This window comes from Halichoeres trimaculatus, unplaced genomic scaffold, assembly GCF_033239565.1.
Source record: "Halichoeres trimaculatus isolate MK-OKI-2021-1 unplaced genomic scaffold, fHalTri1.1 fHalTri1_scaffold_1, whole genome shotgun sequence".
Lineage (NCBI taxonomy): Eukaryota > Metazoa > Chordata > Actinopteri > Labriformes > Labridae > Halichoeres > Halichoeres trimaculatus.
Window position 1 is genome coordinate 35,153,600 of NW_027437179.1, and position 12,983 is coordinate 35,166,582.

General features: G+C 39.7%; 1 protein-coding gene across 2 annotated transcripts in view; it reads left to right on the forward strand.

Annotated features, from left to right (window-relative positions):
* arhgef10la (Rho guanine nucleotide exchange factor (GEF) 10-like a) overlaps positions 1-12,624 on the forward strand; it is a 212,532-nt gene extending 199,908 nt beyond the window's left edge. For both annotated transcript variants that reach the window (XM_074665406.1, XM_074665415.1), the window contains 2 exons: positions 576-698; positions 2,954-12,624. In XM_074665406.1, coding sequence (XP_074521507.1) covers positions 576-698; positions 2,954-3,501 — 671 coding nt within the window. In that variant the 3' untranslated portion in view covers positions 3,502-12,624. The remainder of the gene's footprint in view (positions 1-575; positions 699-2,953) is intronic.
* The last annotated feature ends 359 nt before the right edge of the window (positions 12,625-12,983 follow it).

Below are 12,983 nucleotides of genomic sequence, written 5' to 3' on the forward strand. Positions count from 1 at the left end.
AAGCGGCAGCTGCGGTTTAAGAATATGCAACAAAGCAGAAGTGTTAAAAACTGTTGTTTTTCGAGAGTCTGCTTGAAGCTGGCTCCAGAAGTACCAGAAGTGACATACACACCAAGCCAAAAAAAAAATAAATACCTGTCTGAATCGCTAATTTTATTATAGGCACACACTGTATGGGGTGTGATTTTTTTTCCAACTCAGCAGCTCAGAGGATATTTAGATTGTGAGCTTGACCAATCAGAGGCACAGATCAGGCCACATGACTGATAGAGATTGGCCTCTGGGTTAGGGTATACCTGGTCTGAGATACAAAGCGTCAACAATAATGGGGTTTGAACGTTTTATTTATTCTGCTGTGACTCATTCCAGGAAACATGTTAACTGATCTTTCAAACAGAAGTTCAGGGTCCACACTCATTACCCCTTTCTGTAAATGTTTGACACTTTTTAATTTACAAACAGTGATGAGAAATGCCTCCAAATGCACCTGATCGATCCACAGGATAAGAAGGTGGAGAAACTCGTTCATCACTTGTTCTCCTGTTTTATTCTTTTCTTTTTTTTTTTCATCTCAGGTCAGAAGAGCATCAGAGTGACGAGTCTCCTTATCTGCCAGGGGCTGCTGTGGGTGGGCACCGCCCAGGGTTTAATCATCACCCTTCCAGTTCCCAAACTGGAGGGCATCCCTAAAATAACAGGTATGGATCAGAGGGGGGCGGCTCGCTCTGGCTGAGCCGCCTCTTCAGAGGTCAAAAGAAAAGCAGGGAGTGTTTTTTTTTTCTTGATAGAAAATTACTCTGCACTGCACATTATTGAGGTCACCCTTCACATTTTTCTGGCGGCTCAGGGAATCAGTGCAAATATTGCCAGGCAGACAACACACAAATCATAGTGTGTATATGTTCTTGGAGGGTAATTTAAAAGCTGCCTGGCAGCGTTTTGTTGATAATGCCAACAGAATGAGGTTGTTAGTTTTCCACTTACACAAGCCACACTTCATGACTGTTTTATTCCAGGCTGCTTTATTAAATAAATGTAAACACAACGCAAGCTATAGCTTATCCCTGTCACAATATGAATTGTAATGTATGAATACAGTCAGCAGTTATAATAGAAACAAGGGTTTGATACTAAAAACGTACAGACACCTCTCCCCTCTGTTAAATTTCTGTTTCATTGAGTGTTTATTTTCTCCAAAATGTTTGACTTCCAGACTGTAAATTTCAGGAAAATTATCCCTATTCATCAACCTGTAAATACATGTTTTAAGGAGGCTTGTCACTCAAGCTTTGATGCACTTTTTTGCATTGTTGTGCACAACCATATCGTCACCCTATTAAAATAATGACATAAGCCATTTTTCAAGTTTTTGGGAAAACACAAAAAACTTAACCAAATACAGAGCATAAGATATTTATAAATCGTTTCAATCAAAAAGGCCTTAATGCAGAGAACATTGTGTGTCAATCATGTAACATTAAAGAATAAAGCGACTAAGGCCAATTTTTCTAACATTCTATTTTGACTCAGGCAACTTTAAACCTGACCTAAACTGCTCTTTAATTTCTTAGTGCAAATTCAAAAATGAAATCACCCTGAGCTAAATTAAACAAATGTCAGGTAAATCAAATTGGTCAGGAGGCAGCCCCTTTCCTCACTTCTCCAGGTCTCCTTTGTTGAGTTTTTTTTATTGAACTTAGCCCATTTCCAACCAGTTTTGATAACTTTTTGAAACCTGACCATTAACTGTTCTTTAATTCCATAAAGAAAACTTAAAACGTAAATAATTCTGACCTAAACTGAACAAATGTCAGGTCAATCCTATGCTGAGTGGGCATACTCATACATCTCCTACCAAAAAGCAAAAACATTTAGTTAATTTTAAAACTTTGAGGGGTGTTATTGCTTTGTGCTCATTTATTTTCGGTTACAGAAATAAGTTGGCTTGCCAGGAATATGTAGCTAGCTAGAGTTAATTCAAAGTTTAACTGTAACTTATGAAATTTTGACTCAATATCTACAAAACGTCATACCCTAGCCTTTCTGATAGTGAACCTGATCACTCACCAGTTGAAACTGATTCAAGAATCATGTTTACAGCTTCTTCTGCACTTAAGTTTCAGTTTCTTCTTGAAGCAGCCGCCATCATGACAGCTTGTTAAATTGCCCAAGTCACGCGTTTTATCCAAAATAATCAAAATTTTTGACTCAGGCTAGAAATAAAATGGCCTAAGTCACCCTCTTGACATAGGCTACTGTACTATAGGGCATAAAGAGCATGATCCTTTTAGCTAAAGATTTAAGCAATTTTACAAGAGATGGCCAGCATTATTAAGAGATGATTTAAGCCAGAAACTAATTTTTGTCAAAAAATTAAAACTACATTTAGCACAGAACAAGGTGGATCCAAAACAAGAGAGACCATCATTCCTTTGTGTATTTACTGATGTATCTCAGACGGATAGAGCAGAGCGGGGCATCAGGACCAGACGGGCAACAGAGGGAAACGCTACCATCGTAGAGACTTTGTTAACAGGAAACGCTTGTCTGCTTTGTAACATTTCCATATATTTATTCCTGTGTGTTTCTATACATGCATTTATAAACCCATGAAATAATCATTATTTCAGTTCCAGCTGGAGTTTTCTGCCCTTAAGTGAAATATGCAAACAGTAAATATGTACTCCATGTTTCTCTGACTTTAGTAAAAGAGTTGAATTTATATCTCCACTTTTATCAACTTTTTTAGCTTTGTTTCTTTACAAGTTTGGATTGTGTGTACTTTTGCCAGCGCTGAAGTCAAGTCAATTTTCTGTTCAACAAATTCAAACTGCCACCGGCAAATTATTCTCCCGATGTAGCTGTCAATAACCTGACTCAAGCCGGCTGCAGCTGCACACTTTGTTGTCTTCTTGCTTGACATTTAAATATTTTCTTTGCCCTCCTCCTACAGGAAAAGGAAATGTCTCTCTGAACGCTCACTGTGGGCCTGTCGATTTTCTGGTAGCTACCACCAGCTCTCTGTCTCCTGACCTCCTGAAGAGGGACTCAGTCGGGGACGCTCCGGACTCTGCTTGTGGAGGCGAGGACCGCAGCGACACCTCCTCCCAGGAATCCCTGCAGCAGTCCTACCAGGGCGAGGCAGGGAGAGGCAAAGGCCGCGGCGTCCTGCTGCAGTACAAGCTGCGCTCCACGTCAGGACTGCCAGGACGGCCTTTAACGGCGCTGGGCGACGAGGCCTCAGACTCCTCCCTGGAGTCCTTGGAGCACAGCGTGGAGGACGGATCCATCTACGAGCTAAGCGACGACCCTGATATGTGGGTGCGAGGGCGTCCTTGTGAGAGGGACGGGGGACGCAGGGACAGGGTTATCTCTGCGGCGGTTATCTCTGGAGGGAAGGGCTTCCGCAGATTGAAGGAGGGAGCAGCCGCGGGTACTCGGACAAGCGGGGAGGGTTTAGAGAATATTCTCATGGTATGGCAGCTCCCACTGACGGTGTAATATATGGCAAGGTGATGTGTATTTATAGATGTCTGGCTGCTTTAGCCTTGAATCACTTGTTCCATAAATTCAAGAGATTTGAATACATGATGAGAAGGTGTTGCTACAGTTACAGGGCGTGACATGATTTAGCCTGTGAGGCAAAGAAGCTAAGACTGTGTTTACTAGAGGTACTGTCTGCCTATAGGACACTTTGAATGTTCAGGATCATGCATCATCATCTCTCCAGAGCCAGACTCAGATTAGTCTCCTGTGATTGTTTTGATCTGGTTCCTCTTCCTGCCTTAGCCAAGATTGATATGCCTCAATTTACGCTCATCATGGCTGCGATAATGTGGTCTGCCACATTTATTTTGCGCGAAGGACTTGTGTGCGAGCAGCCATGACAGCTCGGCTTTGAGAGGCTGCCTTTTGTTGAATGTGCCATGCTCTGCAGAGTTAGAGATGGACATCTTTTATCTGATCCTGAGGGAGAGATCCCATCTGTGTGGAGCTGAAAGCTGGGGACTTCCACTGCATCACAAAGCACATTAGCATCACTTTATTAGCTTTGCCAGACCGTCTCTCATCCCATACAATGTGAATGTACGATACCTTCTATTGTGTCTCAAAATTGAATCTGTGCTCTCTCTTTAAAAAAGAAAGAATTTCATTTTTCACGTTTTTTTTTTTTTTTTTTGCAGTGGCTGCAAATGTGATTTGCTGGTACGAAGAATGAGTGGCTTTGTTTAGGAGGGTCACATAAGTACACACGAGCTGCAAAACTGCTAGATTAACAAATTGATTTTAGAACAAAACTTATGAGGGTCAAAGATGTTATTGCTCTACGCTACAAAATCCATACCTGCGACATGGAAAATCCTATAATTATCGCAGATTTATTTGAGGAAAACAAATCTCCCACAGTATTATCTTGTCCTTGTACTGTAAATGCCAGATATCTGGTTCATTATTCACTGTCATCTATCAGTGAGATGAAAGAAGCGTGTACGCCAGGTTGTTAATGTGGAATTCACATTAGCTGGAAACCCTGGTTCCACATCAAAAGCAAAGCTCCGTAAACGGATGATGAAATAAAAGCTGTGCAGCCGTCTGGATTGCTATCAGCTGTGTGAGCAGATACCTGAGAGACGCACCGATGAGTGTGTTTACATCAAGTTTGATTTCAGCAATGCACAGCAAGTCCTGACTCAAGATGCTCTTTTACATAAATAACATTAATCTGTTGAACTCTTAACATACACTGATGAAAAACCACCGGGGATGGGGATCAGAACTTGGTTCTTCATATTTATAACTTTAGGAATCTATTAAAATCGAGCTCCTCCAGTATCCAATCACATCCCAGCCAAATTACAGAAGTGTAAGCATAAATCAGTTGCTATAAAAAGATTTCTTTTTTAATGTTTACAAGCTATTGGGTATCAAACTACACAAAGACTGAGGCTGTTTTCCAACCTATCTACTACCTATGAATGTAGCATGTGGTCTTACTGTTCTGTTTTTTTTTTTTTTAGTATGCTTGGCTGTTTTTGTGGAGTAGTTAAAACAGTTACTTGCGAAATGTAAATCAACTCTTTAAAAACAGGAAGTGACAAGATTCACTGGAGTTTCTTTAGCTTTACTTACTGGAAAAAAACATAAATCTTATCAAGTGTTTTTGTCTTATTTTCAGTAGAAAATGCCTTTTTCTGACTAAATATGAGCCAAATTCACCTAGCCAGTCCAGAAAAATGTCTTATTTAAAGTTATTTAAAGATTGAGATTAGGTCTGAATTGCTTGTAACAAGTAAAAAACAAACAAACATTAGTTTTATTTATTTTTAAACAAATTTTAAAGCAAATTTTTCCTGTTCCATTTGCAGAATGTTTTTTTTTTGTTGTTTTTTACTTGTCACAAGCAGCTCAGACCTCATTTTTGTCTTTAAATAACTGAAAACAAGACATTTTCTGGACTGACCAGTTGAATGTGGCTCTTATCAGGTACAACAAGACCATTTTTACTTAAAATAAGACTAAAATGCTTGATAAGATTTTAAATGTAACTGATCATTGAACATTAGCATTGTAGTCTTGCATGCTAATTCATCCCAATAGGTGGCGGTAATGCTACCAAAAATTGAGTTCCCCCTGGCTATAAACAGAAAATAAAACACAATTTGCACCGTGCTTTTTGAGAATTAGTATGCAATGTAAAGCGGTCCATTACAACCAAGCAGCAAACTTCGGTCTAAGAATATGAAAGAATGTGGAAGTGCTAAAACCTGCTGTTTCTCGAGTGTCCCCTTAAGGCTGGCTCCCGAAGTACCGGAAGTCACATACAGACCAAGCCAAAAAAAAGCTGTTTTTTTTAAAGCAGAAATTAACCTTTTTTCAGCCTGGTTCAAAAAACTTCTCCTATCTGAACTGCTAATTTCACTATCGGCACCCACTGTAAGGGGGGTGAATTTTTTTTCTAACTCTGCAGTTCATAGGATATTAAGATCCCAAGCTCGCCCAATCAGAGGCACAGCTCAGGGTCATGTGACCGACAGGTGCCCTATAGCTGTACACGATGCCCTTGCCACTACCAATATGGCCACAAGACGTCGGGGAGATTACGTCCATGTTTTATACAGAAGGACTTATCTCAAACCTGATTGCAGTCCAAGTTTTTGTGTGTACTGCAGATATTACTTTTTTTTCCCCACATACTACATACCACGCTTTGGCCAAATCAGTACGCACTGCTCGTATAGTAGGTGTTAGGAAAACAGCCATGTTCTCATGGTCAGTTGCTTGAGAGGATGGCAAAACATGCAAAGAGATCCAGAATTTGGCAAAAATAGATAGGATAAAGAGGATGCAAATTACAGTTTATGGCAAATGATTTCTTGCAAAGAGGGAACACAACTTTTGTTGCCAAGCACATCAGTCCTGTATTGCAAATTCCATCTTACTGCAGTTTCCAGGTAGAAAGAACTACCTGTTTCAGCTTCCACATTCAGCTGCTGCAGGACAGTCATCCTACCCAACTCAAAAAAGCAAAAGTACCTGAAGCTCACTCAATCATTAATTATCCAGTGTTGAAAACGGTGTTGTTTTGTGGCATATAACGCAAGGTTGCATTAGAATATCTTCAAGTTCAGTTAAGTAAAATTTCTATTCGGCGACAAAAAGGTCCCCATTTAAAGTAACACCACCTGTATTACAAAAGGGTAGTTTTGCACTGTTTTTTATTTTCTATTAGATATTAAAAAAGGGTCAAAGTGGACTTGATAAATACTTGTTTCTATAAAAAAAAAAGCTCAATAAAGAAACTGATATCCATAAAAGTTACTGATCCTCATCCCTTTCTCTACCTGAGTCATGTTAACCTCACTTCTTCTTGTCTTTATGCCTAAATCTGGGAAATGTTTGGAGATAACGCACACATTAATATTTCATGACCAGGATATGAGTCTGCAAGTAAACAACTACAAACCCCTGATGGCTAGAAAGTCTAACATCTCTTATTTATTTTTTGGGTTATTTGTCTCATCTTAAGACTTACAGCTGCAGCACTAATCGAAATCTCAGTAAGGTCAAGTGCAGTATCCAAAAAGTAAAGACCGGCAATTTTTTTTATTATTATTATTTTTAAATCAGGGTCATCCAGAAATGCCTTTGGCCCCAAAAAATGCTTTTATGATCATTTTCATCTCTTTTTGGGATAGTTTTTTTCTGTAAAAATGCTCACTCCATTTAAACATGAACACTGCAAGACCTCAAATCTTAGCCGGTGATTTCATCAAAAATGCCAGAATATTTTGTTAGAATACATATAAGATCCACTGAGAAAAGTTAGACACAACTTTCTGTTTTAAAGATATTTCAAGCCAAACATAAAAACGTACCTGACTGGAATAAGTGAAGTTATCTGGAGATGGCTTATGTGAAGCATAATGAGATATTCTGACCTGAACCGAGAGATTTTGTTCTGAATCGTGTCACATCAGTCAGCTTTTCAGGTCATCTAAAGTTCATAAAGTGCATCTGGCTTATACCTCTGCTTTCAAAGACAGTGAGAAATGTGTAACTACATTTTCATGAGGCGATGCATTCACTGTTCTTTCTGCCAACATTCAAAATAAATACAAATAAAAGTTTTTGGACACTGATGCAAATTGAAGCTATAGCAAGAGGCACTCGATGGCACTGTGTGTGTTATTGTCAAGTGTTTGCTTCATAATTTTTTTCCGAAGTAATTCAATTAGCATTGGCAGGTTTATGAAAATCGTCTATTGACATTGGCAACAATCATCTGACTTTACAAACAAAAGAAAGAAGCCCATTTTTCAGCTGGCTGGCAGTAGGCGGAGGCCAAACAAGGCCCGGCTTTGTGAAATTTTTCAATAATAAAATAGAGTAACTCTGAAGGTTATTGTATATCATTTTTCTCCACTTCTGTTCAGCCCTTTCACCACAAACGGCGATCTCATCTCATCCCTCCATCACACATGAAGCTTGCGGTTCCTGCGCGCAGTCTTTCCCTGAGGCACATTCATGTTTATGTTCCTTTTCTGCTCCTCCTCACAACAGAAACTCAAAAGTATTTAAATATCAGCCATCTGTCAGAGTCTCTCATAACAAAAGGATGATTTAAACTGCCCTTGGTTGCTGTCATCTAAATGTAAATCTCAATGTCGTGTAAGAAACATATACTCTTGTTCATGTGGGATTCAGCGCTGCTGGATGCACGGCAGCCCGACGGCCACTGTGGAGGTTTTTCCACTTAACCTCAACCAAACAAACATTTTCTTCATGTATCCTCCTGCATTTCATTTGCTTACACTTCATGTGTACAGGTATTACCCATGCACTGAATATTAATCCTGCTAAATGAACGTACTGTACTACTAATGAGCTGTTACTGTGCTAATTAAACTTTTATTTCCTTTTGTAAAGAGGATTCTGCTGCAGTGTTGATGTGTTAAATGAGACTGTGTATTTCTTTTCCTGTGGTTTTGTAAGGATGAGTAAAATTGTTGACTTTTCAAATTTAGCTTTCAGGGATCAAAAACATGGCAGCACATTCCCACTCCTTGCTCAGCAAATAGAATAGCTTGATCAGTGGCTCAACACTTCTCATCAAACCTGGATATTGAGGTGTTTCTAATTTATGATGCAAATGAAAGCATGCAAAACATTAAACAGATGTAATTTATCAACAAAAGTGAGACATTGATTGAGATAAACCTATTAATTCAATCTAAAGAGAGAGAAGAGATGTAATCTTGAAAGTTTGTTAAGGTCATTCAAGTCATCCAAGCTTGGAGCAGAGCACAGACTTCAGATGAAAGTATTTCCTCACTGCAACCACTTCACAGTGTTTGTTACTTGCATCCTGAAGAGTCATTTACTGCATGAAAAGCTTCACTTTAAGCATCAAATCAGTTATGATGCGACCTTGGTTCTCTGACAGGTGAGGCTTTCTCTCCGCTGTTATTCTTACATATCCATCTGAATGGGGACTGACCTCCACAGGGCAGCTAATGACCTAACTGGCATGGTTAGCGTGTAGGTTTGCAGCCAGCACTTAATGTTGATTGAAAAAGATGAGAGTGGCTGCCTTTTCACTCAAAGTACCAGGACTACAACCATAACCTACTAGATTCATTGAGCAAGTAGAGCTAAAGACAGCGTGGGCCACACTGCAAAACTGATGCACATTCATGTCCTTTTTAAAACAACTGTAAAATTAGACTCAGTGTGAGCCACATTGACCTTACAAGGGCCAATACCTAATTATCTTAATACTTAAATTCAGAACATTAAAAGATTAAACAATGCTTGATTTGCTCCTGTATTGTATCACTACAAAATTCCACACTCCATATGTACATTTTGTTTCATGCCAAGCTAAATGCAAAAACACTGATTTCTACTTGGTAGCAGATCTCTACATAGGCCATGTTCAATCACCTGAATGTTGCTACCAGCGCCTTCTTTGGTGAGTGATTTGAGGCATCACTCCCAGTGTTGCCAACTTAGCGACTTTGTTGCTATTTTTAGAGACTTTCTGGACCCCCCAGCGAGAAAATTAGAGAAAAGTGACTAGCGACAAATCTAGCGACTTTTTTTGGTGGTCGGAGGCTCCAAGATCACGGGGGAATTTTTTTTTTAAAAGTCCTGTTTTATCTCTTTCCCCGCTCATGCACGGCCAGCTGTACACTACGAGCTCTAGGACAGCTCAGTTGACAGTTGGGCGGGCCTTTAGCTACTCCGGATGCTGAGGAGTTGGCATCACTGATCACTCCACAATATATGATGCCCCTGTCCCCAGACTGATTTGGGTGTCGTCTGGCAGATGGTCAAACTTTGGTGTCTGAAGCATTAGATCTGGTTTATGCACAGCATAATCTGAAATCTAATTGAATGTTTTCATTTGAGTTCAAGTAAAATCCATCAAATAGACTGAATATAGGCAACTCACCTGACAAGTATAAAAAAATATTTCAGTTCCACATACTGAAAGATGAAAATGACACCTGAATTGCTTGAAGTTTGTAAAAAAAAAAAAACTTCCAAGGGGGTCATAAAAACTTACTTTAAAAGCTTCTCAAAATAAAAGTTCAAGTCTTAACACAAGAAACTTGACAAGCATTTTTTTTCTTAGCCCACTGGCAGATTATTTTTCTACTCACTTCTGGCAATTCAGTCCTTGTTTTTATCTCTTAATATCTTGAATTAAGACATTTTTCAGGACTGGTCATATGAATCCAGCTCATAAGGAGTCTGATAAAATAGCTTTTGATGGAATTAAGATTTAAGCACTTGCTTGGATTTCAGAATCTTCCGGGTACTGTATAAACCAGACTTCAGGTACCTGATGCAGGGCCAGTCACCTACAGTGGCCTGTAGGTGTCAGACGATTTGCAAAAGCCACAACACAAATGTAAGAGTAAAAACCAACATAGTCTCCCCGATGTCACCCGTCTGTTTCTAAAACGGAAAATGAAGCACATCGGTTATATTGGTAGTGGCAAGGACTTCACATACAGCTGTAGGGGGCCTGTTGGTCACGTGACCCTGAGCTGTGCCTCTGGGCGAGCTCACGATCTTAATGTCCTTTGAACCGCTGAGTTAGAAAAAAATTCACTCCTTGTTCAGTGTGTGCTGATAGTGAAATTAGCGACTCAGACAGAACATGTGTTTTGAACCAGGCTGTAAATAGGTTAATTTCTGCTTTGAAAACATTTTTTTTTCTTTTTGGCTTGGTGTGTATGTGACTTCAGGTACTTCTGGGGCAAGCCTCCAGTGGACACTCAAGAAACAGCAGATTTTAGCACATCCGGGTTGCCTCATATTCTTAGACCGGAGGTTGCCACTTGGTAAAAACACAAATGCAAAAAGCGCCAACTCAAATGCAAAAGCTGCAACACAAAGGAAGTACAGCCTCAATGCAAGTTAAGAGATTAGTTATCCTCTCAGACACAGAAAAGTTGCGAAAATAAGTAAATGATAGTATTTTCTAACATCATCTATGACAAATAAAGCTTTGTAGGGGTCTCACCTTGTAACATCCTTCATGGTAATTATATTTTTTTGTTTACTGGAAATATATGCCATCTTTTATTTAGCTTTATAAATCAATAACATTAGCATTTAATCTATATTTATCATAGCTGAAGGAAAAAAGGAAAACAGTAATTTACTTACTTTCACAACTTTTCTGTGTCTGTTAGGAAAACTGTCCTCTTAACTTCTGTTGTGGCTGCACTTCCGTCGTGCTGTGGCTTTTGCGTTTGTGTTTTTGCTCTTGCATTTGTGTTACTAACCTGACAAGCCAGGCGGACAGTTTCATATATCTGCCAAGGAAATATTTCACAAGTCCATCTGGGTAGCAGCTCTTCAGATTTGTTTTCAGAGGCGGGACCTTCAAAAAAATCAGCAGCTGGTGATTGGACGACCGTCCTGATTGACACACTCACCACAGACCAATCCACATCAAGCCACGGTATGACGTAGCTTATGTGTGCCGCTGCTAAGAAACAATAGACAAACAACTTCAGGAACATGAGAAACAGTTGTGATAATGGCGTCAGACGACTGTTGCTGTTTTTGTAAAGATAACTTAAGAATCAAAGGAACGCTGACAAGAACGAAAGTCTACTGAAGTCATGTCTGCTTGTCACTTCCACTGCTCCTGCCTCTCTTCCCTGATTGGGCCGGTTAGAATTTAGCCAAGTGAATTTGTTGGTCAATGTAGCCTGGCAGGATGGTTCTGCAGGATTTCAGAAACAGAATCAGGCAGGTCCATCTGCTCTGCAAGGTTCTTTTGTTACTGCTCTTTTGAAAAACAGCTGACACCTACCGGTCACCATAGTCCCCTACCTGGCCAGGATGAAGTGGGACCATTGGCACACACAGGGGCACGGATGCATCACCTATTTTGAAATAATACCCAGAACTTACTCACAAAAGGAGGCGCTGGTAGAAACATTGGGTGATAGAAACTAGCAAACACATTACCTAAAAAATAAATCAGTGACTCTTTGTATAACTGGGCCACATCATGGTGTGTGAGGGATCCTCTTGATCCAGTTGAGAACAGAGTTTATGAGACATCACTTCTTTCCTATTGCAAGTATCCCCGTAGTGTTCAATCCTCACAGTCTGCTGAATGTTTTCATCCAGCTAACCTTGACCACTGAGCAAACATTTGAATAAACTAGCTTTGGAGAGAAACTTACATCATCATGTTTTGAAATGTTGAGCCTCTGACCAAGCTGCTCTATTTGATGGTTCACGAGTAAGAATGTTTTTTAGTGGTGAAATTGTGAAAAATCATGGTATGAATGTAGAATTTTTCAGTGTTTACCCTGGACTGCCGGACTGGTTTGAAAGAAATTGTTCTGCTGAAGCTTCTCGAACGTTTTAGCCTAGGTTCCAACAACTCTCGCACTTCTTTTCTGGCTGCTCAGACCAGGTTGTTACACAAAATAAAGGGCCCATGAGTTAACTTGTGAAGCATTAACTTTTAAAGTATTACACTTACCTGTACTGAAATGAAAACAGCGCTCAGTTCCTTTTGGTTCAAGTTTTCGATGTTATGTGTCTAAACAATGGTTAACAAGTGTATGATGAATTAAAAACATCTGAAACGTGACTCTGAGCCTTTCCTTATTGCAGTTTTGATTCAGTTTGTGATTTGAAAATTCTGTGACTGAGGTTTCACAGATACACTATGACACGCAGATGCTTTATCATGCTAATAATAACACTTGTGAGTCTTCTCTGTGACTCTGCATCACAAAGTCCTGTCTTAGATGTATTATTTGGATTATCTCCTCACTCTTTCAGTATTTGGATATCTAAATTCACTCAGCTTATCTCTGCGTCTCCTTGAAGCCAGTGCTTTAAAAACATGACTCTTTTTGTTGAGTGGAAAAAGGAATAGTAGTACCTTTGTAATGAGCAGCTCCCTCCGCAGACAGTCCCTGAAGGGGTCACAGTGTGTG